The sequence below is a fragment of the Oncorhynchus mykiss genome, chromosome 27 (assembly GCF_057628025.1).
Source record: "Oncorhynchus mykiss isolate SJ-2025 chromosome 27, ASM5762802v1, whole genome shotgun sequence".
Classification (NCBI taxonomy): Eukaryota; Metazoa; Chordata; class Actinopteri; order Salmoniformes; family Salmonidae; genus Oncorhynchus; species Oncorhynchus mykiss.
Window position 1 is genome coordinate 26779394 of NC_143048.1, and position 24046 is coordinate 26803439.

General features: G+C 44.4%; 1 protein-coding gene across 2 annotated transcripts in view; it reads right to left on the reverse strand.

Moving 5' to 3' along the window:
* Positions 1–9972, reverse strand: part of LOC110507855 (protein C-ets-1) — a 48845-nt gene extending 38873 nt beyond the window's left edge. Inside the window, exons 1-3 of one of the 2 annotated variants that reach the window (XM_021588224.3) lie at positions 9087–9972; positions 7714–7808; positions 4880–5036 (exon numbers count right to left, since the gene is read on the reverse strand). In XM_021588224.3, coding sequence (XP_021443899.1) covers positions 4880–5036; positions 7714–7782 — 226 coding nt within the window. In that variant the 5' untranslated portion in view covers positions 7783–7808; positions 9087–9972. Of the gene's footprint in view, positions 1–4879; positions 5037–7713; positions 7817–9086 lie in introns of those variants that run through there. The other variant, XM_090223755.1, reaches the window with a different exon arrangement.
* Positions 9973–24046: the final 14074 nt, after the last annotated feature.

The window sequence follows — 24046 nt, forward strand, 5'->3', positions numbered from 1 at the left end:
CACTGATCAGGCAACATGTGCACTTGGGTTTCAATGTCTAGCTTCTTTACCTGGCAAATGCTGTTGCCATGGTTTTGACAGTTAGGGGTTCATGCAATAGCATTGCAGTTTAGCAGCTATAGCTAAATCCTGCTTTTCCTTAATCCAGACATATAACTGGTACACCTGCTGCTGCTGCTGCCAGGGGTTAATTGACAGCTAGCTAGCTGAAAGGCCCTACTGCTGCTACCAGGGGTTAATTGACAGCTAGCTAGCTGAAAGGACCAACTGTTGCTACCAGAGGTCAACTGACAGTTAGCTAGCTGAAAGGCCCTGCTGCTGCTACCAGGGGTTAACTGACAGTTAGCTAGCTGAAAGGCCCTACTGCTGCTACCAGGGGTTAACTGACAGTTAGCTAGCTGAAAGGCCCTACTGCTGCTACCAGGGGTTAACTGACAGTTAGCTAGCTGAAAGGCCCTACTGCTGCTACCAGGGGTTAACTGACAGTTAGTTAGCTGAAAGGCCCTGCTGCTGCTACCAGGGGTTAACTGACAGTTAGCTAGCTGAACGGCCCTACTGCTGCTACCAGGGGTTAACTGACAGTTAGCTAGCTGAAAGGCCCTACTGCTGCTACCAGGGGTTAACTGACAGTTAGGTAGCTGAAAAGCCCTGCTGCTGCTACCAGGGGTTAACTGACAGTTAGCTAGCTGAAAGGGCCTGCTGCTGCTACCAGGGGTTAACTGCCACCAGGCTAGCTGAAAGGACCTGATGCTGCTACCAGGGGTTAACTGACACCAGGCTAGCTGAAAGGACCTGATGCTGCTACCAGGGGTTAACTGACAGCTAGCTCGCTGAAATAACCTGCTGCTGGTACCAGCCAATGGGTATGGCATGACTGGATTGGCCTCCCTGTGCTTAGACACCACTTAGCGAGTAATTGATCAATCACTCATTGACACACACGCACACACACACACACACACATACACATACACATACACACACAGCACACTGGTCTCTTAGCCGTCAGGGGATGCCATAAACTGGATGCAGTTCTGCTGAGATCATAGGCCTCGAGTAGGGACAGGACCACAGGCTGTGTGTGTGTGTGTGTGTGTGTGTGTGTGTGTGTGTGTGTGTGTGTGTGTGTGTGTGTGTGTGTGTGTGTGTGTGTGTGTGTTTGTGTGTGCACGTGCACGACTGTGTGTGTGTTTGAGTGAGTATGCTGGGGGTGGTTCTGGGCCTCCCTGAACAAAAGCTCTTTCTGAACAATTGCCTTCGCTAAAAAATACGTATCTTCCTCCATTAGCGCCACCACGTGCCCCCCATCACTCCATTGTGCAAATAATTCAATTACCCCCCCCCCCCCCGGAGTCTCTGAGCCTCCCAGGTCTCCCTCCTTCTTTCCATCCCTCCGACCTTCTCTTTCACAGAAAGAGAGAGAGAGAGCTCACTGATGAAGCTCAACCACCACCCGCAGCTAAAGGAAAGCCCCTCGTCTCCCCAGTTAGACTACAGCCTGTTTATTATAAGCTGGTCTGCATTACAATATAGTGTTAACATCACTAGATGGATTCATTGGTTGACTGTAAAAGCTCATAATATACCAAATGTGATATGATTATAATACCATTATGATAATAACAATATACTCATTACCCATTATCTACACTGACACATTGTTCAGTCCTGACACACATAAGCGTGTAATGCCAGTAGGTATTACTAAGCCACATAATAGCATTTTTACAATAGAGGTCTTTTCTTGGATCATACCCACATGTTCTACCTTTCCAATGAGCTGGCATTAGTTGCATCACCTCTTCCCATGATGGTACTGTATTTCCTTGAAGACTGAATGTTCTGTGTATGTGGTCACTTGTTAGTCACCGTAGAGGAATTGACCCCACTTACCCTTACCAGAACTGGTCTATGCAGCTATGTACAGAGGCTCTCTAGAGAACAATTTTTACATATGCCTAATTGCTGTGCCATCCCCGGCCCAATGCCAGCTTATCAGCTATCCCTACAAACAAAGTCAATGTCACTACTACAACCCCTCACAAAAACATAGCCTAGCGAAGTGGGGCTGTTTTGCGACCCTCTGCTTCAGAGTTGTCTCTCTTTTTTCCCCTCATTTTGTTTTATTGTTGGGGGAAGTGTGCTTCGGCCTGATTAGCATCGCTGTTTCCTCCTTTCCCATAACCTCCAGACCCCCGCAGGCTGCTTGTTTACTCTTAGAAAAAATAAATAGGCCTGCGCCCGTGAGGACGTGCCCCTCATCAGAGGCGAAGACGCCCACCCCCCCTGTCCCAAATCTCTCCCCCCTCCCCTCCTTTACTCCTTTACTCTCCTCCTCCCTCCCTCCCTCCCTCCAAACCACCACCCCCAGCCCTGGCCCTGTGACCATCCCCCTCCCTACTATCCAGCTGTTAAATCACATAAAATAAAACCCAGACCAATGGTCCCTGGGTTCCATATCACAGCTGTGTTCTAAATGGGAGTGGATGTTTAAATGTACAGTGAGATCCTGAGTGCCTGGGAGTGGATGTGTGTGGAAGTGGGCTTTTTACTGAATGGGAGGATACAGTAATACAATACATGCCAGAAAACTGGTGTGAATTAATGAAGGACTATGTGGGGTGTGAGCGACTACCGGAAGTAAAGTGTGTGTGTATGTGTGTTTCTGTGTTTCAGTGAGACTGTGCAGCACACACATCATGCATCTCTAAGTGGGTGTTAATGATCAGACCCAGCGGTGTGAGAGTGGCTAGGTTTCTGTGAGTGGAGAAGAGAGGAGTGGAGAAGAGAAGAGTGGAGCAGAGAAGACTGGAAAGGAGATGAGTGGAAAAGAGAGGAAAGTGAGAGGGGGGTTATGGTACGGCGGATGTCAGGAAGCTGTGTGTGACAGTGGGCTCAGGGTCAAACATGCAAATGCCCTTTAACATACAACATCCCTTCACCACATCAGCTCTCAGGTCTCTCTCACAGTTACTGTAGCAACAAGCTATAAATCCCAGTGATGTAAACTAAAAGGGTGTTACAGTAACTGTGTTAGGAACTCAGTCTTTCAAACTTTAAGTTGTGTTCCTCTATAAAAAAGTAGAGAACATGTTCATTACCAGCCCCAGTACTCAGTGCACCTAGCTGTCATTTCTATGAAAGAGAACCAGGGCAGTTTGTATTGGCCGTATACATAGTGAAACACAAAAAGGTTCTTCACAAGTTGTATACTGTATTGGACATTCTAGGTGGATACTGACACACAGGCAGTCATTTTCCATAATGTTAGCGTGACTCAACAGCAGTTGAGGTGATATCTGTGTTTAATTGCATTGGTTCCACGAAAGGAAACATGTAATAGCTGGCAAAATATTCATTAGCAGAAATATGTCACCAATTAATTGTGCGCAGTGACTTGGGCTGTAAAATATCAAAGGGAAGCACACGCAAATGTGTTCAAAGCTAAGCAAGGTGTAGAAGTGGTCTCAAGCCAAACTCACACACACGGTAGAGCATGGCTTCAGGAAAGGAAGAGGATGTTTGCTGGTGGCACAGACAGCCAAAGAAGACTTCTTCACTTCTATCCTTACTATATAGTTGGTTTTCTCAACAGGTTATTGAGATGACATGGAACGACTGTGGTTAAGTCAAAATATTTTAGTTTGAGAAACATATAGGTCAGATCAACGGTTTTAGGAAGTGGAGTATGTCAAGGGTTACCAGTTAGGAGGTTTCAGCTCCATACACTGGGAGGCTACACTTCAATGACAGCAACAACATGTATATGACACTATGGGGTCACCAAATTACTCTAATTGCGTCTACAGGTGGTTGCATTGCGCGGACGAATGAACAGCTTGATCACCATCACGAGGGAGAGGAGGTCAACTGGAGGTCGTTTTTTTCCATGTGATAATGTTTATGTCAACGGTTTAGCGCTGGAACCACTGGAGGCTCCAAAGGAGTGTGTCTCCAGCAACAAACATCAGCAAATCCCATCAGATCCAGCCCCGACCTTATCCCCCGGGGGGAACCAGAGGCTTGGGAAAAAGACGGCTGTCCTTTTGTCCTCCTTTCCCCTGTGCCCCTGCATCCAGCCTGGGAGGAGACGGAAGAAAGCTGGTGCCTGGCCTAAGCACCACCCCCCCAATCCCCCATGGCGTGTGTCCCAGTCCCCTGAATAAATCACTCTTAAGAAAGAGGGAGGCCAGAGTCAAACAGAGGCAATGCACTGGGAGGAATGTTCCAGTTTAAAATAAACGGCAGAAAAAAAACAGAGTGCAGGCAGAAAAATGCGGGGTATGTGGAGGTCCCCAGAGGAGGAGAGGAGGAGGCATCTGGTAAAGGCATTCGGCCCTGGGGTCAACGTCACCATGGTCCCCAGGGAGGAGGAGACCCAGAGGGGGCCTCGGGGCTGCTCAGCCGGCCGCTCTGAATGCAGCACTCTGGAGCAAGACAGACTGCCTGGACTGGTGTGTGTGTGTGTGTGTGTGTGTGTGTGTGTGTGTGTGTGTGTGTGTGTGTGTGTGTGTGTGTGTGTGTGTGTGTGTGTGTGTGTGTGTGTGTGTGTGTAAGATGTGGGGATGAGGTGTGTGTGTGTGTGCCTGTATGTGAGTCACAGTTAATTTGCCACACCTCTCCACACAAAGTAATTTGTTTGCAGTGAACACTTAATCCACAATGAACAATCTCTTTCATCCCCAATCTCAGTTCCATTTTACCCCAATATAGTTTATGTTTATATGAGGCTATCCATGTGTTCCTTTGAGAAATTTAAAAGGCAGATTTCACTTTGCTTGCTTAATTCACTGTATTAAGTGCAGTGACCTGAACAAACAGGCAAACAACTGTGTTCTGTAGGATTTGTTCTTAGTCAGAGGCTTACTTTGGCTCCTACCTGTGGGTATGAGGTCGTGTCCATTGGGGACCTCCTGAAGGGTGATGTCCTGGGGGTAAAGGGTTCTGGGTGGGGGGTAGTGCTGCTGCTGCTGGGGGTGAACCACCATACCAGAGAGCTGGGTCAGTGGTCCCATAGCCACCCCTCCACTCTGCCTCTGTAAAGGCAACACAAACAGGGGGTTAACTAACTGAGCCTGGAAATGGTCTAGGGCTTGGCAATTTGGCCCAAAATATTATATCACAATATGTTTCTTATTTTTGACAGTATGGTGGTATTTGGTGATATTTTATGTTTCTGAATAACATGTTTTAAATGTTTTATGAGTAGTGCATGACCCTAGGATGGCAACAAGTAGTTTTAATGGGCTTTCTCCATCATAGTTTTATAATGAACCAAACTAGGACAAACCTGACAGTGAAGTAGTCCAATTTGTAGAACTTTTCATTTATTTAACACTGTATTAAATTACCTTTATATTTAGTACTGTAAAAATCCATACCGGTATGTGGATTTCATACCTTAAAAGATGATATATCGCCCAACCCTAACCTGGTTCCTACTGCACAGCAACAGCAAGGCACAGATGCAGTATATCTCAACCTCAAATTTTGTTTACATTTAAACTGTGTTTGCTTACTGTACATGTGAGTAAAAGGTTTACGGACATACTGTAAGAATGTCAATGAGCTCGATTGTAAGGGGGAAGAGACCAAGCTAGAGTTTTAAAAATACTATTTTGGAGTGGAGATGGTTTTGTTTTACGCTTTCAGTACAGATAAAATGAAGGCTAAATTGGATTCAATAGGTTTATCTTTGTTTCAATCTGTTGTCCCCTCAGATTGGACTGAGGGGAAGTCCAAAGTGAATGAGTAGTTGGGAGGAGGACCATATAGGAATACTGTACGTATGTGGATACAAGAAATAGCAGGAGAGTAGATAACGGGTCAGGACTATTCTGAGAACATTTTCCATTGACTCAAAATCGCACTAAGCAAGCACATGGAACATGATGCAGTTCTGATGCACTACTTCAAGAAATGGGTGATCATACTCTGGTGACACTCTGAAAGTGATATCTGATGCATACCTGGTAGGTATGTGATGACCAGTAGCAAGAAGCATAGGAGCCTCTACAGTAGCAGTTTCCATCTATCAGCTCTATCAGCTCACCATAGGGACAATAGTGGTGGCTCCTGTAACCTCACCACTTAACTGACTACCGCCTGGTCGGGCTTCACAACAGGCATGGCTAGGAGTATAGACCTCAGATCAGGGTACCTGACTGACTGCCCATCTGATAAGGACTCTTGTTAAAGTGATGCCGGGTTTATCAGTAGGCTGTCAGCTTTACAGCCAGCTAATAGTGAGAGGGGACTATGGAGTCTAATCTAGTGAAGTCTCTAGGGGGTACGTGGGCCGATGACGGCACTATCAGTCCAGTCTGGCAGGGAGAGGGGAGTGATAGCCAGGGGAAGAGGGCAGTCGTATCGGCACTGTTAAGCACAGGAGGTTGGTGGTACCTTAATTGTGGAGGACGGACTCATGGTAAAGGCTGGAGCGGAATAAGTGGAATGGTATCAAATACATCAAACACATGGTTTCCATTTGTTTGATATCATTTCATTTGCTCTGTTGCAGCCATTATTATGAGCCGTCCTCCACTCAGCAGCCTCCACTGCTTTAAAGTGAAATTGGAGGACCAGCAAAAGTAGATTGCCATGAGTCCTCCATCCCTTGTGTGGATGAACCTTTGATGCCACACATCTGATATGTGAAAGTAGGAGAGTCAGGGGCAATTCAACTACAGCCTCTTCCACAGTCTCATTTTACAGGACATGGTCACAAAACATGGAAACCTTGGCCATTTCTTTCACATAAACAACCTCTTTGCATCCAGAATAACATGGAAAATCACAAAAGCAGAGGGCAGGGAAATCAGAGGACCTTTCTCTACTAATACATGTCAATTCATAGGAAAATCTGTGGCAACCTAGGTTCACCTTTTGACCACATCTGGCCCCGGGTACAGTAATCTCAATTTCAAAGGCATGCAGAACCACCTGAGCCAATTAGGGGCGAGGGAGCTTTATCCCTCCACGTTTTGTACCAGAGCCAGGTTGGGTTGATATTTGCATGTGACCTCATCCTCTTTGTCTAACAGGGCTACATTCTGCATACAAATGGGAACATTTCTGCCAGCGCTTCTCGGCCTTCACCTTTCAGAGCTCACCTGACAGGAATCCCAATGTCCCTGATTCCTGTGATCTGACAGGCTGTATTCATATGGTCCTTTCATTTGGATGGTGTTAAAAAGACTGTGTTTACAAATAGCCTAAATAACCTGCTCTATAGCACATCAATATGGTATTACATGGTAAAGTGTTTTCCTGTGAGGGTGCTCTGCATGACTCCAAATAGACTCAGTGATGGTTGGGCCCCACACTTCTAAGTATTTACTGCCAATATGGTTAGGAGGTAATAATTGTTTTGCAGAGCAGAGTTGATTGAAACTATTGGTTTCAGAACTTGGTCTTCGTCGTCCATCTCTTATTCCACTGCAGCCTCCCAAGACAATGTTAACCTTACATTCACCTCTGGTCCATAGTGGTCTAGAATGAATAACTGATAGTAGCATTTTTTTAACGACAAATAAAGTGCCGATTTTTTATAGTAAACTTAACAACACTCCAGTGTTGCAGAAGGTTGATGGAATCCAGAGGTGCATTGTTAACACACACTTGCATACTCCTCCTACACCGTGGCATGTGGTAGGTAGCTAGCCCGTCCACAGGCTGTAACAGGAGTGTGATTTATGGTGGTCGGGGTCTTACCATCGCGCCCAGACGGTCACAGGGGTGAAGGGTCGAGTAGGAGGAAACTGGATCCATGTAGTAACTCATCCTGGGGTCTGGATGGAGCAGCAGGCCTGTGGAAGGGATCAGCATACAAACAGCCGAGGCGGGGCCCCTATCAATCACACACTGTTTACACTGTGTGTGTGACTACAATAAGCTGTCACCACAGTTCTACAGAGTGGCACCACCCCACACTGCCCTGTGTAACATCTAATGCAGACTTCACAAACAACATTGCGATAATTCTTCCTTTTTGCAATGTTGACTTTAAATTACATAATCACTTGATGGAAATGGGTTTAGAAATAGAGGATCTTTAATGAATAACAACTTCATAATTTCCTCCTCTTTGCATGGGCAAAAAAATACAAAATAAATTAGCATGGACAACAATGCAATAACAGATACTAAATTCTAGCCGACAACATCCCAGTCAAGATTATAATGAATTCAGTTGCTAGTGTGTCTCCATATTTGGACATTTATATGAGGCAGCTTTTTCAATATTCAGGGCTGAACATGTTAAGTCACACTATCTCCAGCGTTGATATATAATTATTTGCCTGATCCCCCCTTCTTTACCTCCTAGCGCTCTCCTCCTCCTCATCTGTCCCTCCCTCCCACTCTCCTTCCTTTCCTCCCACTCACTTTGGGCATCTCATTATCATGTGTTTACTAGTAGAAACATCAACAGACGGGGAACAGGAACCCAGCTGAGAGGAGAGCGTTTCCAGGGGAGCTGACAGACAACGTGGGTAGGGACAAGTGTCCTTGAATGTATGCCTTTATTTAGCACAGTTTAGCATAATTTATCATTGTCAAGTGATAACTATTGTAATCGACTACAATAGAAAAATATGTATCATAAATCTCTGCAGCCAAAGTCACAAAATTACATTACGACACCAATAGTTTGCAATCAATTCAAGGTTTATTGTGAGGTAAAACATTTTATATAAACATATTTTCCAAATGACTGGGTCAATGGCCAATGACACAGCAGATAATCCAAACAGATACGCACGTGATATGCTATTGCATATCAATGCAGATATACCACAAATATTATTAAGCTGTAATTAACATTTTTTTCAAAACTATTTTTACGTAGGTTTGATCAAATAAACGCGGTCTTCACCATTTAGTTCAAAATGCACCAGATTGCACAGTTCATTCACGCTCCAACAGCATTCCTCTCGGGAAGCGCGACTGCACTTCAAAGCGAGCTTTTACAACCCGACAGACACATCACACTCCTGTTGCTTCTCCTATTTATATGTAAACAACATTATTTTCTACTCTATTATATATCTACTGGATTTGTAAAATTGGTAAGAGTATAAACTTACCGTGTGTTGTGAGTGAAACTTCCTGCAGGTTGGTTGAGTGGTGCGCTCTGTAGGCTAGTTGGCTGTGACAGTTCAGCTGTAGACAGACTCAATTCACTGATGCTGTACCTGGGCTTATAGTGAATCCAAGGAGGAAGGAATATGCACATGCCGGATTTAAGTCCCACCCTCGAATCATACCGAGACCCACTCAAATTCCCTTTGGGGTTTTCCACACAATCGCTGAGTACCCGAACAGTTACTCCAAATAGAAAAACGTGTTATTGTTTAGTGACACATCTGGGTTTTCACCATCAGTCCTATGCAGGTTTGTCAATCATATAGACTTTTTTCAGTGTCATCTTGAATTCTTACCATCAAGCCAATGATATGATCATCTCGCTTGGTTTTGCAGGTGTAGTTGGTACTTGGTGACAATGGATAGGCTTCCTGGGTGACCTGGGAAAAAGCCCCCAATTATGGGCACACAGGCCACACAGTATCACATTAGTGAAGTGTCAAGAAAGGGTGAGACCTGGGGAGTGGTCAGTCAGTTGTTAGGACATACAGGCCAAGGGCCCTTTCTATCCTGCCTGGTGTCAGAAGGCATGTGCTCATCAACAGTGTGCCACCACCAAGGTGTCTCAAACAGTTGCGCCTCGTGGCTGCCTCCAGGTCTATAAAGGATACCTTTGAGAGGTATCTGGTTCCTGAATATTTGTCATCTATTTGCCCCTCCACAGCTCTCTAGTGGCTGGTGCCCCATCGCCGTTCAGCCCCATCCCAGGCCATGCGTGTGTGACGCTGATTAAAGCCTTGACGGAAACCTCAGCCAGTAGTCTGCGAAATGAGAAGAGGTGATTCCACACGCCGGGAAGTCTACAAGCCCTCTGTATCTGATTGGGTGCTGTGATACACAGGAAACAACATGATATGTATCTATTCATTTGGTTATTAACTGCACTATAAGTATTTTTCTATCTGTAAAAAAGCATTCTACTGGAAAACATGATGGTGAAATGGGAAAAGCAGGGATTTATCAGCTCAACACTTGCGACTCATCTGAAACACCCTGTGACTCTGTGATGTTCTCCTGACCCTGGTAGAACATTTGTTTGAATGATAAAGTACCAAGCCCCTGGCAGAGGCTGCCTCTTTAAAGTACATCTTGTTCAAGTCCAAAGTGAGAGGCGTGAAGGAGTGCTGTAGATGAGGAGCCCAGTGGCAAACTGGGATGGGCGCATGGCCTGCGCTTTCTCAGCACCCCGTTTGAAGCTCTGACGCGGGCCCCCCGGCCCCCCCTGTTCTCCCCTGGCCCCCTCAGGGCACAGATGGACAACACGTCGGGGCAAAAAGGGGAGGGGATGAGTAATTGCCATGCGAAAAGAGGAGATCGGGCTCGCCCCTCTGATGAGCTAAATTGAATAAAGGGGCAGGAATGCGATCCAGATCTATTCTAATGCCCCCTCAATGCTGTTTCAATTATCGTCATTGGGAGTTCAAAGGGGAGGCCCCAATACACTTCTGCTCCACATGAAGCAGATCTCATCACTTAACCTCATGCCATTGTTGTGCCACCTTTTTACGCTCAGTCACTCTCTCTCACTCTTTCCTTCTCTCTCTGGCTCAACTGCATTCATGCTTTACATTAAACAGACAGTGAACACCATGCCATCACCACCAGTAAGCCCCATAATTCATAGAGTAGGAACTTTTTTTATTGCCAACTGTACCTTTCACCAAAGTCATGGTGTTACTTGACGTTCATTTTTTCCATCATGTTTTTTGTCTTAGTGAAACTACAGTTGTATGTACTCTGGTTATTTATTTCACTATGTTTTACTTTGAGATGGCTGTTTGCTTTTTTTGCTTCTTGGTTAGCTACGTCTTCTTCTGCATGAAGCCCAAGCCTACCCTACTGTTAGTCACTAGGCCATCAGACAGACCCTTCTGGGTATTAAAGGAATAGTTCACCCAAAGTTTGGCAGACATTTTCATACCTCAAACGTGGTTTGAAGTCAAACTGAACCCATTTCCACACCATCTGTTGTCTATAGGCATCTGGAGAGTTCTGCAGGTCTCAGTCCTCAGTGAACTGGCACAGGATTGGCGTGGTAAAGTTGGAACACTATTGAAGTATAAAAACATCTAACAAACTAAGATTTTGGGTGAACTGTTGTGTTTAAACTGAAGTGAAAAGTAAGATCAGTGCTCTCCAGAGGAGCCAGAAGAACATGAGTAAATCATTAAGAATATTGTTATGGCAAATAGAAATCAAACCTGGATGATTTTCAAAGATAGATGGGTGTCACACCCTGATCTGTTTCACCTGTTCTTGTGGTTGTCTCCATCTCCTCCAGGTGTCGCTTATTTTCCCCAGTGTATTTATCCCAGTGTTTCCTGTCTTTCTGTGCCAGTTTGTCTTGTTATTTTTAAAGTCAACCAGTGTGTTTCCCTGTGCTCCTGTTTTCTATTCTCTTTTTCTAGTCTTCCCGGTTTTGACCCTTGCCTGTTTTTTCTGGACTTCGTACCTGCCTGCCTGACACTTCTGCCTGCTCTGACATCGAGCCTGTCTACCACTCTTTACCTCTTGGACTCAGAATCTGGTTTTGTCCTTTTTCCTGTCCACGACCATTCTCTTGCCTACTCTTTTTGGATTATAAGTAAACTACAAAGACTCTAACCATCTGCCTCCTGTGTCTGCATCTGTGTCTCGCCTTGTGCCCTTATAATGGGAGAGTTGAGTGGTGCTGAAGGGTGGGACTAAAATATACTGTATCAGTAAAATGTATATAGGTTCAGAACTTTTGTGAAACAGCACAGTTAAAAATATATGGCAAATAGAAAACTGGATGGTCTTCAGAGATATATGGAAGGGGTTGTGGGTAGCTGGATGGGATTCAAAACAAACAAAAGATAACTATTGTAAAATATACTTGTCCACAAAATGTAAATAGAATGTATAACCTGGAAGTAAAATCCTAAGTGTTGTTGTCCATTAACTTACTCTAATTAGTGTGGTAGGGTTAGGGGAATATAGTAGGGTTAGGGGAGTATATAGGAATATGGTAGGGTTAGCGTTATTACAATTTTTATACTCCTCTAACCCTACCATATTCCCATATAGAGGTTTGGACATTTTCTACATTGTAGAATAATAGTGAAGACATCAAACTATGAAATAACACGTATGGAATCATGTAGCAACCAAAAATAGTGTTAAACAAATCAAAATACATTTTAGATGTTTGATTCTTCAAAGTAGCCACCCTTAGCCTTGATGACAGCTTTGCACAGTCTTGGCATTCAATCAACCAGCTTCACCTGGAATGCTTTTCCAACAGTCTTGAAGGAGTTCCGACATATGCTGAGCACTTGTTGGCTGCTTTTCCTTCACTCTGCAGTCCAACTCATCCCAATTCATCTCAATTGGCTTGAGGTCGGGTGATTGTGGAGGCCAGGTCATCTGATGCAGCACTCCATCACTCTCCTTCTTGGTCAAATCACCCTTACACTGCCTGGAGGTGTTTTGGGTCATTGTCCTGTTGAAAAACAAATTATTCCCACTAAGCGCAAACCAGAGGGGATGGTGTATTGCTGCAGAATGCTGAGGTAGCCATGCTGGTTAAGTGTGCCTTGAACTCAAAATAAATCACAGACAGTGTCACCAGCAAACTAGCCCCACACCATCACACCTCCCCCTCCGTGCTTCACGGTGGGAACCACACATGCAGAAATCATCCGTTCACCTACTCTGCATCTCACAAAGACATCGTGGTTGGAACCAAAAATCTCACATTTGGACTCATCAGACCAAAGGACAGATTTCCACCGCTCTAATGTCCATTGCTCATGTTTCTTGACCCAAGCAAGTGTCTTCTTCTTATTGGTGTCCTTCAGTAGTGGTTTCTTTGCAGCAATTCGACCATGAAAGCCTGATTCACACAGTCTCCTCTGAACAGTTGATGTTGAGATGTGTCTGTTACTTGAACTCTGTTAAGCATTTATTTGGGCTGCAATTTCTGAAGCTGGTAACTCTAATGAACTTTTCCTCTGCAGCAGAGCTAACTCTATGTCTTCCTTTCCTGTTGCGGTCATCATGAGAGCCAGTTTCATCATAGCGCTCAATGGTTTTTGCGACTGCACTTGAAGAAACTGGCAGGTGTGCCAGTCCAGATTGACTGGCACACCTGCTAATTGAAATGCATTTCAGGTGACTACCACACCACATGAAGCTGTTTGAGATAATGCCAAGAGTGTGCAAAGCTGTCATCAAGGCTAAGGGTGGCTACGTTGAAGAATCTCAAATATAAATGTATTTTGATTTGTTTAACACTTTTTTGGTTACTACTATGTGTTATTTCTTAATGTTGATGTCTTCACTATTATTCTACAATGTAGAAAATAGTACAAATAAATAAAAATAAAAAAAATAATGAGTAGGTGTGTCCAAACTTTTGAATGGTACTGTATATATATTTACAAAACAAATATATGGGGGATTGGAAATAATGCACACAATTACATTGATGGAAACTACAATCTATCTGCAATATTAAATAAATATTAAATATTAAAGCTGAATTAAAAATAAGAATATAATTTAGAAAATCTCTCAGTCCTGTGTTGTACTTATGTCGCCTCATTGACAGTAGGCCTTTGTCATCCCAATTCCCAATATTGTTTTAATCAACACCCTCCCCATCTCCCCAATGGTGTGCTGTGGTATGTTGAGTGGGTGTAGACCAAGAAACCTTTGTCTCACTTTCTCATTTTTGAATATTCTAGAGATAGAGCTGACAGGTATTAAAGGTATTAAAGGTATTTTATTAGCAGTGTTCTGATTGCTCTAGGTAAACCTGCCTGGGCTGCGTTTGTCTCTTTCAGGGGAGAGAATGACAATGGGGAGTTCTCTTCCCACTCCCCTCACACAGGAGATGGCCATTTTCTTTGATATGACGCCCGAATCCTTTCCCCACTGAAGAAACTGCCCCGCAGATGTTGCTAGGCCAACTACAAAGAAGGAGCTCTTTATGAGGAGAACGTCTATTTGGGTCCCTGTGTGTTTCTGTTTCCGAGATGTGGTGCTTTGAGAGGCCTAATCTTTCTGCTCCAAACATGTTTTATTCCTTGCCGAGATATTTTTAGATTAAAGACCCAATTCAAATGACTAAAGTGAGGATGTAATATTTTCTGACAGTATCAATGTGCGATCACTATGGTAGAGTTTTAGATCGTTGAAAAAGCTGAGACATCAGCATTGGTAAAAAGAAAGAAACACTGGAGTACTAAACTCAATGAATACTCAAGTCATGGAAAGGCTCTCTGTATTGTTTGAGTGGGTTTATACAGAAGTGGCAGTGGCTAGATAGGTTAGGTCACACTCTGACCCAAAGAACTGTGACTTTGTTGCAGCCTGACTATGAAGCAGAGGTCTTGGGAGATATATTATCTTTAATTAAGGAACCAATCCCTTTGGCAAGTTGTCTAAACAGGCCTAAATAGGGATACTAAATCAGACTAACATCCTCAGTATTTGATAGTTTGGGTGCGTGCACTCGCCCCAGATGGTTCATGTTTCTGTACCGAGGACAGGGATCTTCTGTTTAAGCGTTGCCTTGACAGACCCGGTTCCACAGAATCACATGCTGAGTCGTCGTCCCCCCCCCCCCCCCCCCCCCCCAGTCAGGGACTGTGTTTAGTTCAATCTGAAGAGCATTGTTCCCTGCATCTGACCTGGGGTCAGAGGATAGTGGTTGACTGTAGCTCAGCTCAGCAGACAAGTTGTTGTCTTGAAATATGACACTGACACTGTCACAGTACAGTTGTCCAACAAATGCTTCCCACTTCACCTCTTGAGTGAAGGACCAGAAAGTAAAAGTAAAACCTTTTAGAAGAGCAATTCACATGTATGGACTTGACTTGCCATTTTTGGAGATGGTGGCACGTGTACAGAGTTTGATTTTGACCCAATAGAATGTTTGTTCTCAGAATTTTTATTCAAGATCATGAAATGTACCAAGTGACTGCAAGTTGCAACACAGGGATTAAAATCATCCCCTCCTTATGTCTCTTTTCAAATACAACAGTGTGATGAAACATTTCAGTGAGTTAACTAACAGCACTAAACGTAGTTCTAGCTCAAGAAGCAGAAAAGAAAGATGAGAGAAGGGGGAGACAGACGGGAGATGGAGTAAAGAGGAGGGAGAACAAGATGCTCAGTCCAGCGTGCCCTTGATAAGCTGCTGGCAGAGCTCCAAAACAAACACCCACGCAGCCCCCCCTCCCCTCCTCTGTTCAGCCCCAGCCTGGGCCCCAGTCCCAGCGCCAGCACTAGCTATTCTTCTTCATTAGCCGCCCAGAACTGCTTGCCATGTAGTTAGAAGAGGGGTTTTCTGAATGCTTGTGAAACACACTCTCATTAGAGACGTGCAAGAAAGCTGGTGAAGAGAGAAGAGGGCTGGAGAGGAGGATGAGAGAGAGGGGTCAGCTGGAGGTGCTTGCTTGCTTTGAAAAAAGAGGGAGATGACAGCGTAAAACAGCCTCCCTTGTGACTCCCTCTTCGGTGTGTTTTGGACAATCAGTAACTCCATCCTAGTCCAATTGTGTTAGCACTGATAGGAACATAAGTGGCACAAGCAGATCTGTCAGCCTCACTCAGCTCATCTACGCTGTGATCTGTGAAGGTGCAGCGAGGCTTATCAACGGCAGGGCGATGAGAGGGAAGACGTTGCTGCTTGTCAGTGAGTGATTTTCACCAGGGTCTGGGTAGTGTCCAGTCCAGAGCCTGTGCTGTCTTCCTGTCTGCCCAGGGAAATACATCACTCCTGCCACCCCTCACTCATACTCTCCCTTATTCTTACCAGGCCTTGGTTTCATTAACATATCTGAATGGATGTGAACTTTTCTCTACAACCCTCCACAATACTGCAGGTACTCCAGCTGCAATAGCAAAGTTCAAGACAAGACACACTTTCCCAACAATGGAGGCCTGCTAAAGCTCATCCTGAGAAAAGCAGAAGCCCCTAACCCCTGGTTCCCTCTTCCCTTCCCTCCTCTCCCTCCACTCCCTCCTTCCCCTCCATCAGGCCAGGCTTAGAGAAGTGTTTACAGAACCAGAGTCTGTAATTAATGACAGGATAGTTCATTTGAGTCCTGGTTTTGTCCTGTGGAGGTATATAGATACAGCCAGGGGGTTAGATTACAACTACATGCCCCCCCCCCCCCCCCCCCCCCCCCCCCATCCCATCTCCTCTCCATCTCGCCCCTTCTCACTCACATTCAGTCTTATCCCATCACAACCGTCCTCCGGAGTAGAGTTTCTCACTAGCTTCCTCCTGACTATCCCACATGGCTCCCCTTCCCATGCCCACCTAACCCCCCACACAATTTCCACCCATCCCCTTACCGTGCAGCGCCGGGGGTATTTTTATCCCAGAGTTTATGTTTTAAGAATGTATAGACCATCCTTTACCGTGAATCTCTCTGTGAGGAAAGGGGCTGCTCTCTGTCTTCCCCCCTTCTTCTTTCCGTCATTCCCTGCCTCCCCTCACATTCTCTCTCCCTTCACCACTCTCTTTGATTAGCCCCCCCACTCTGTCTCTCTCTCTCTCTCTCAATTTGATTCATAGGGGCTTTTTTGTCATTTTTGTTTACATTACCAAAGCAAGTTAAATAAACAATAAACAAAAGTGGGAAGAAACACAAAACACCATCAACCAATTTTTTTTTTTTAAATGTACAGTATTGCACTCATAATCAAATTTCAAATAAAATTGAATTTATTTATATAGCCCTTCGTACATCAGCTGATATCTCAAAGTGCTGTACAGAAACCCAGCCTAAAACCCCAAACAGCAAGCAATGCAGGCATGAAGCACGTTTGTTAGGAAAAACTCCCTAGAAAGGCCAAAACCTAGGAAGAAACCTAGAGAGGAACCAGGCTATGAGGGGTGGCCAGTCCTCTTCTGGCTGTACCGGGTGGAGATTATAACAGAACATGGCCAAGATGTTCAAATGTTCATAAATGACCAGCATGGTCAAATAATAGGTCTGGGACAGGTTGCACATCCGGTGAACAGGTCAGGATTCCATAGCCGCAGGCAGAACAGTTGAAACTGGAGCAGCAGCACGGCCAGGTGGACTGGGGACAGCAAGGAGTCATCATGCCAGGTAGTCCTGAGGCATGGTCCTAGGGCTCAGGACCTCCGAGAGAGAGAAAGAAAGAGAGAATTAGAGAGAGCATACTTAAATTCACACAGGACACCGGATAAGACAGGAGAAGTACTCCAGATATAACAAACTGACCCTAGCCCCCCGACAATTAAACTACTGCAGCATAAATCAATCCCTATCCCGGTCTGTTGTTCCCACATGCTTCAAGAGGGCCACCATTGTTCCTGTTCCCAAGAAAGCTAAGGTAACTGAGCTAAACGACTACTGCCCCGTAGCACTCACTTCCGTCATCATGAAGTGCTTTGAGAGACTAGTCAAGGACCATATCACCTCCACCCTACCTGACACCCTAGACCCACTCCAATTTGCTTACCGCTCAAATAGGTCCACAGACGATGCAATCTCAACCACACTGCACACTGCCCTAACCCATCTGGACAAGAGGAATACCTATGTGAGAATGCTGTTCATCGACTACAGCTCGGCATTTAACACCATAGTGCCCTCCAAGCTCGTCATCAAGCTCGAGACCCTGGGTCTCGACCCCGCCCTGTGCAACTGGGTACTGGACCTCCTGACGGGCCGCCCCCAGGTGGTGAGGGTAGGCAATAACATTTCCACCCCGCTGATCCTCAACACTGTGGCCCCACAAGGGTGCGTTCTGAGCCCTCTCCTGTACTCCCTGTTCGCCCACGACTGCGTGGCTACGCACGCCTCCAACTCAATCATCAAGTTTGCCGACGACACAACAGTGGTAGGCTTGATTACCAACAACGACGAGACGGCCTACAGGGAGGAGGTGAGGGCCCTCGGAGTGTGGTGTCAGGAAAATAACCTCACACTCAACGTCAACAAAACTAAGGAGATGATTGTGGACTTCAGGAAACAGCAGAGGGAACACCCCCCTATCCACATCGATGGAACAGTAGTTGAGAGGGTAGTAAGTTTTAAGTTCCTCGGCGTACACATCACAGACAAACTGAATTGGTCCACCCACACAGACAGCATCGTGAAGAAGGCGCAGCAGCGCCTCTTCAACCTCAGGAGGCTGAAGAAATTCGGCTTGTCACCAAAAGCACTCACAAACTTCTACAGATGCACAATCGAGAGCATCCTGTCGGGCTGTATCACCGCCTGGTACGGCAACTGCTCCACCCACAACCGTAAGGCTCTCCAGAGGGTAGTGAGGTCTGCACAACGCATCACCGGGGGCAAACTACCTGCCCTCCAGGACACCTACACCACCCGATGTCACAGGAAGGCCATAAAGATCATCAAGGACAACAACCACCCGAGCCACTGCCTGTTCACCCCGCTATCATCCAGAAGGCGAGGTCAGTACAGGTGCATCAAAGCTGGGACCGAGAGACTGAAAAACAGCTTCTATCTCAAGGCCATCAGACTGTTAAACAGCCACCACTAACATTGAGTGGCTGCTGCCAACACACTGACTCAAGTCCAGCCACTTTAATAATGGGAATTGATGGGAAATGATGTAAAATATATCACTAGCCACTTTAAACAATGCTACCTAATATAATGTTTACATACCCTACATTATTCATGTCATATGTATATGTATATACTGTACTCTATATCATCTACTGCATCTTTATGTAATACATGTATCACTAGCCACTTTAACTATGCCACTTTGTTTACATACTCATCTCATATGTATATACTGCACTCAATACCATCTACTGTATCTTGCCTATGCCGCTCTGTACCATCACTCATTCATATATCTTTATGTACATATTCTTTATCCCCTTACACTTGTGCCTATAAGGTAGTAGTTTTGGAATTGTTAGCTAGATTACCTGTTGGTTATTACTGCATTGTCGGAACTAGAAGCACAAGCATTTCGCTACACTCGCATTAACATCTGCTAACCATGTGTATGTGACAAATAAAATTTGATTTGATTTTGATTTGATAAATACTGGAGGCTGAGACAGGAGGGGTCAGGAGACACTGTGGCCCCATCCAATGATACCGCCGGACAGGGCCAAACAGGAAGGATTTAACCCCACCCACTTTGCCAAAGCACAGCCCCCACACCACTAGAGGGATATCTTCAACCATCAACTTACCATCCTGACAAGGCAGAGTATAGCCCACAAAGATCTCCGCCACGGCACAACCCAAGGGGGGGCGCCAACCGAGACAGGAAAATCACATCAGTGACTCAACCCACTCAAGTTACGCACCCCTCCTAGGGACGGCATGAAAGAGCACCAGTAAGCCAGTGACTCAGCCCCTGTAATAGGGTTAGAGGCAGAGAATCCCAGTGGAAAGAGGGGAACCGGCCAGGCAGAGACAGCAAGGGAGGTTCGTTGAAGGGCGGTTCGTTGCTCCAGAGCCTTTCCATTCACCTTCACACTCCTGGGCCAGACTACACTCAATCATATGACCCACTGATGAGATGAGTCTTCAGTAAAGACTTAAAGGTTGAGACCGAGTTGCCGTCTCTCACATGGGTAGGCAGACCATTCCATAAAAATGGAGCTCTATAGGAGAAAGCCCTTCCTCCAGTTGTTTGCTTAGAAATTATAGGGACAATTAGGAGGCCAGCGTCTTGTGACCGTAGCATACGTGTAGGTATGTACGGCAGGACCAGATCAGAGAGATAGTTAGGAGCAAGACCATGTAATGCTTTGTAGGTTAGCAGTAAAACCTTGAAATCAGCCCTTGCCTTGACAGGAAGCCAGTGTAGGGAGGCTAGCACTGGAGTAATTTGATCCATTTTTTTGGTTCTAGTCAGGATTCTAGCAGCCGCATTTAGCACTAACTGAAGATAATTTAGTGCTTTATCCGGGTAGCCGGAAAGTAGAGCATTGCAGTAGTCTAACCTAGAAGTAACAAAAGCATGGATACATTTTTCTGCATCATTTTTGGACAGAAAGTTTCTGATTTTTGCAATGTTACGTAGATGGAAAAAAACTGTCCTTGAAACATTCTTGATATGTTTGTCAAAAGAGAGATCAGGGTCCAGAGTAACGCCGAGGTCCTTCACAGTTTTATTTGAGAAGACTGTACAACCATTAAGATTAATTGTCAGATTCAACAGAAGATCTCTTTGTTTCTTGGGACCTAGAACAAGCATCTCTGTTTTGTCCGAGTTTAAAAGTAGAAAGTTTGCAGCCATCCACTTCCTCATGTCTGAAACACAGGCTTCTAGCGAGGGCAATTTTGGGGCTTCACCATGTTTCATTGAAATGTACAGCTGTGTGTCATCCGCATAGCAGTGAAAGTTAACATTGAAGGTAAAAAAAACTCATAAAGGTTTCAAAAGGATAAAGACATTTCAAATGTTATATTATCATCTACAGTATGTACAGTGTTTTTAACAATGTGCAAATAGTTGTAGTATGAATAATAACGGAAGATAAGTAAACAGATTGGTTGTATTTACAATGTTATTTGTGCTCCACTGTTAGCCCTGTTTTCATGGCAACGGGTCACAAATCTTGCTGCTGTGAGTGCACATTGCGGGATTTTGCCAAACAAATATGAGAGTTTATCAATGTTAGATTTGTTTTCTTTGTGGGTCTGTGTGATCTGTGGGAAATATGTGTCTCTAATATGGTCATACATTGGCAGGAGGTTAGGAAGTGCAGCTCAGTTTGTGGGCAGTGGGCACTTAGTCTTTCTTCTTTCGAGAGCTACGTCTGCCTATGGCGGCCTCTCTCAATAGCAAGGCTATGCTCACTGTCTGTACATAGTCATGGATTTTCTTAAGTTTGGGTCAGTCACAGTGGTCAGGTATTCTGCTACTTTCTATTCTCTGTTTGGGGCCAGATAGCATTCCAGTCTGCTCAGTTTTTTAATTTATTCTTTCCAGTGTGTCAAATAGTTATCTTTTTATTTTCTCAAGCGAAATGTGTCTTCCGCTTTTAACCCAACCCCTCTGAATCAGAGAGGTGCATTGGGCTCCTTAATCGACATCCATGTCATTGGCACCCAGAGAGCAGTTCATTTTGGAGGTTAACTGCCTTGCTCAAGGGTAGAATGGCATATTTTTCCACCTTATTGGCTCAGGGATTTTGAACCAGCAACCTTTCGGTTACTGTCCCAGCACTCGTGCTGTCTACAGAATTACCAGATCATCTGCAAACTGTAAACATTTGACTTCCAAGTCTAGTACGGTGAGTTGGGGTGCTACAGAATGTTCTAGTACCCTTGCCAAATCATTTATATACTGTATATGTTGAAAAGAGTGGGGCTCAAGCTGCATCCCTGTCTTACCCCACAGCTCTGAGGAAAGAAATCTATGTGTTTATTGCCCATTTTAACTGCACACTTGTTGTTTGCATACATTGATTTTATAATATTGTATGCAACACCGTTGTCCATTATTCCAAATCGAGTCAAAAGCTTTTTTGAAATCAGTCAAGGATGTGAAGACTGCTTTTGTTTTGTTTTGTTTGTTTGTTAGTTAGGGTGTGTAGGGTGTATGCCTTGTCTGTCATACAATATTTAGGTAAAAAGCCAATTTCACATTTGCTCAGAACATTATCGGAGTCTGCTGTTGAGGATTTTTCAGGGGTTCCTGTTGATGCGGATTCCATTGGTAATTATTGGGGTCATATTTGTCTCCACTTTTGTGGATTGGGATGAACAGACATTGGTTCTAAACATTGGGGAATATGCCAGAACTGAGGATGATGCTGAAGAGTTTAAGAATGTGGTCTGCATATTTTATCATTTTGTTTAGTATACCATCAACATCACATGACTTTTTGGATTGGAGGGTTTGTATTTTGTTCTGTAGCTCATACAATATAATTGGAGAATCCAGTGGTTAATAGCTGATTCTAAGTTTTGCAAATGATCATGAATATGTGTTTGCTTTTGGTTCTTTGTTACAGATGAAGTCGAAAGTTTACATACACCTTAGCCAAATGCATTTAAACTCAGTTTTTCACAATTGCTGACATTTAATCCTCGTAGAAATTCCCTGTCTTAGGTCAGTTAGGATCACCACTTTATTAAGAATGTGAAATGTCAGAATAATAGTAGAGAGAATGATTTATTTCAGCTTTTATTTATTTCATCACATTTCCAGTGGGTCAGAAGTTTACATACACTCAATTAGTATTTGGTAGCATTGCCATTAAATTGTTTAACTTGGGTCAAACGTTTCGGGTAGCCTTCCACAATTTTCCCACAATAAGTTGAGTGAATTTTGACCCATTCCTCCTGACAGACCTGGTGTACCTGAGTCAGGTTTGTAGGCCTCCTTGATCGCACACGTTTTTTCAGTTTTGCCCACACATTTTCGTTAGGATTGAGGTCAGGGCTTTGTGATAGCCACTCCAATACCTTGATTTTGTTGTCCTATGCTTTGGGTCATTGTCCATTTGGAAGACCCATTTGCGACCAAGCTGTCTTTATGTCTTGAGATGTTGCTTCGATATATCCACATAATTTTCCTGCCTCATGATGCCATCTATTTTGTGAAGTGCACAAGTCCCTCCTGCAGCAAATCACCCCCACAACATGATGCTGCCAGCCCTGTGCTTCACATTTGAATGGTGTTCTTCAGCCTGCAAGCCTCCACCTTTTTCCTCCAAACGTAACGATGGTCATTATGGCCAAACAGTTTTATTTTTGTTTCATCAGACCAGAGGACATTTCTCCAAAAAGTACGATCTTTGTCCCCATGTGCAGCTGTAAACCGTAAACAAGCATTTCGCTACACTCGCATTAACATCTGCTAACCATGTGTATGTGACAAATACATTTGATTTGATTTGATCGGATTTTTTATGGCGGTTTTGGAGCAGTGGCTTCTTCCTTGCTGAGCGGCCTTTTAGGTTATGTCGATACAGGACTTTCTTTACTGTGGATATAGATACTTCTGTACCTGTTTCCTCCAGCATCTTCACAAGGTCCTTTGCTGTTGTTCTGGGATTGTTTGCACTTTTCACACCAAAGTACGTTAATCTCTAGGAGACAGAACGTGTCTCCTTCCCGAGCGGTACGACGGCTGCGTGGTCCCATGGTGTATATACCTGCGTGCTATTGTTTGTACAGATGAACATGGTACCTTCAGGCATTTGGGAATTGCTCCCAGAGAAGAACCAGACGTGTGGAGGTCTGCAAATTTTTTTCTGAGGTCTTGGCTGATTTCTTTTGATTTTCCCATGATGTAAGTTGGCCTTGAAATACATCCACTGGTGCACCTCCAATTGACTCAAATGATGTCAATTAGCCTATCAGAAGCTTCTAAAGCCATTACATCATTTTCGGGAATTTTCCAAGCTGTTTAAAAGCACAGTCAACTTAGTCTATGTAAACTTCTGAGCCACTGGAATTGTGATACAGTGAATTATAAGTGAAATAATCTGTAAACAATTTTTGGAAGAATTACTTGTCATTCACAATGTAAGATGTCCTAACTAACTTGACAAAACTACAGTTTGTTAACAAGACATTTGTGGAGTGGTTGAAAAACAAGTTTTAATGACTCCAACCGAAGTGTATGTAAACTTCCAACTTCAACTGTATATGGCGGAAAAGGTTGGAGAAGTGGTTTATCCATACATCTCCATTTTGGATAGATAGCTCTTCGTGTTGTTGTTGTTTTTAGTGTGTTCCAATTCTCCTAGAAGTGATTTTATTCTATGTATTCTTCAGTCACATTGAGCTGTTTTCTGACATGTTGTTCCTTCTTTTTTCTTAGTGTATTTCTATGCTGTTTTAGTGTTTCCCCATAGTGAAGGCGTAGGTTCTGTTTTTTGGGGTCTCTGTGTTTTTGGTTGGATAGGTTTCTGAATTTCTTTCTAGGCTATTGCATT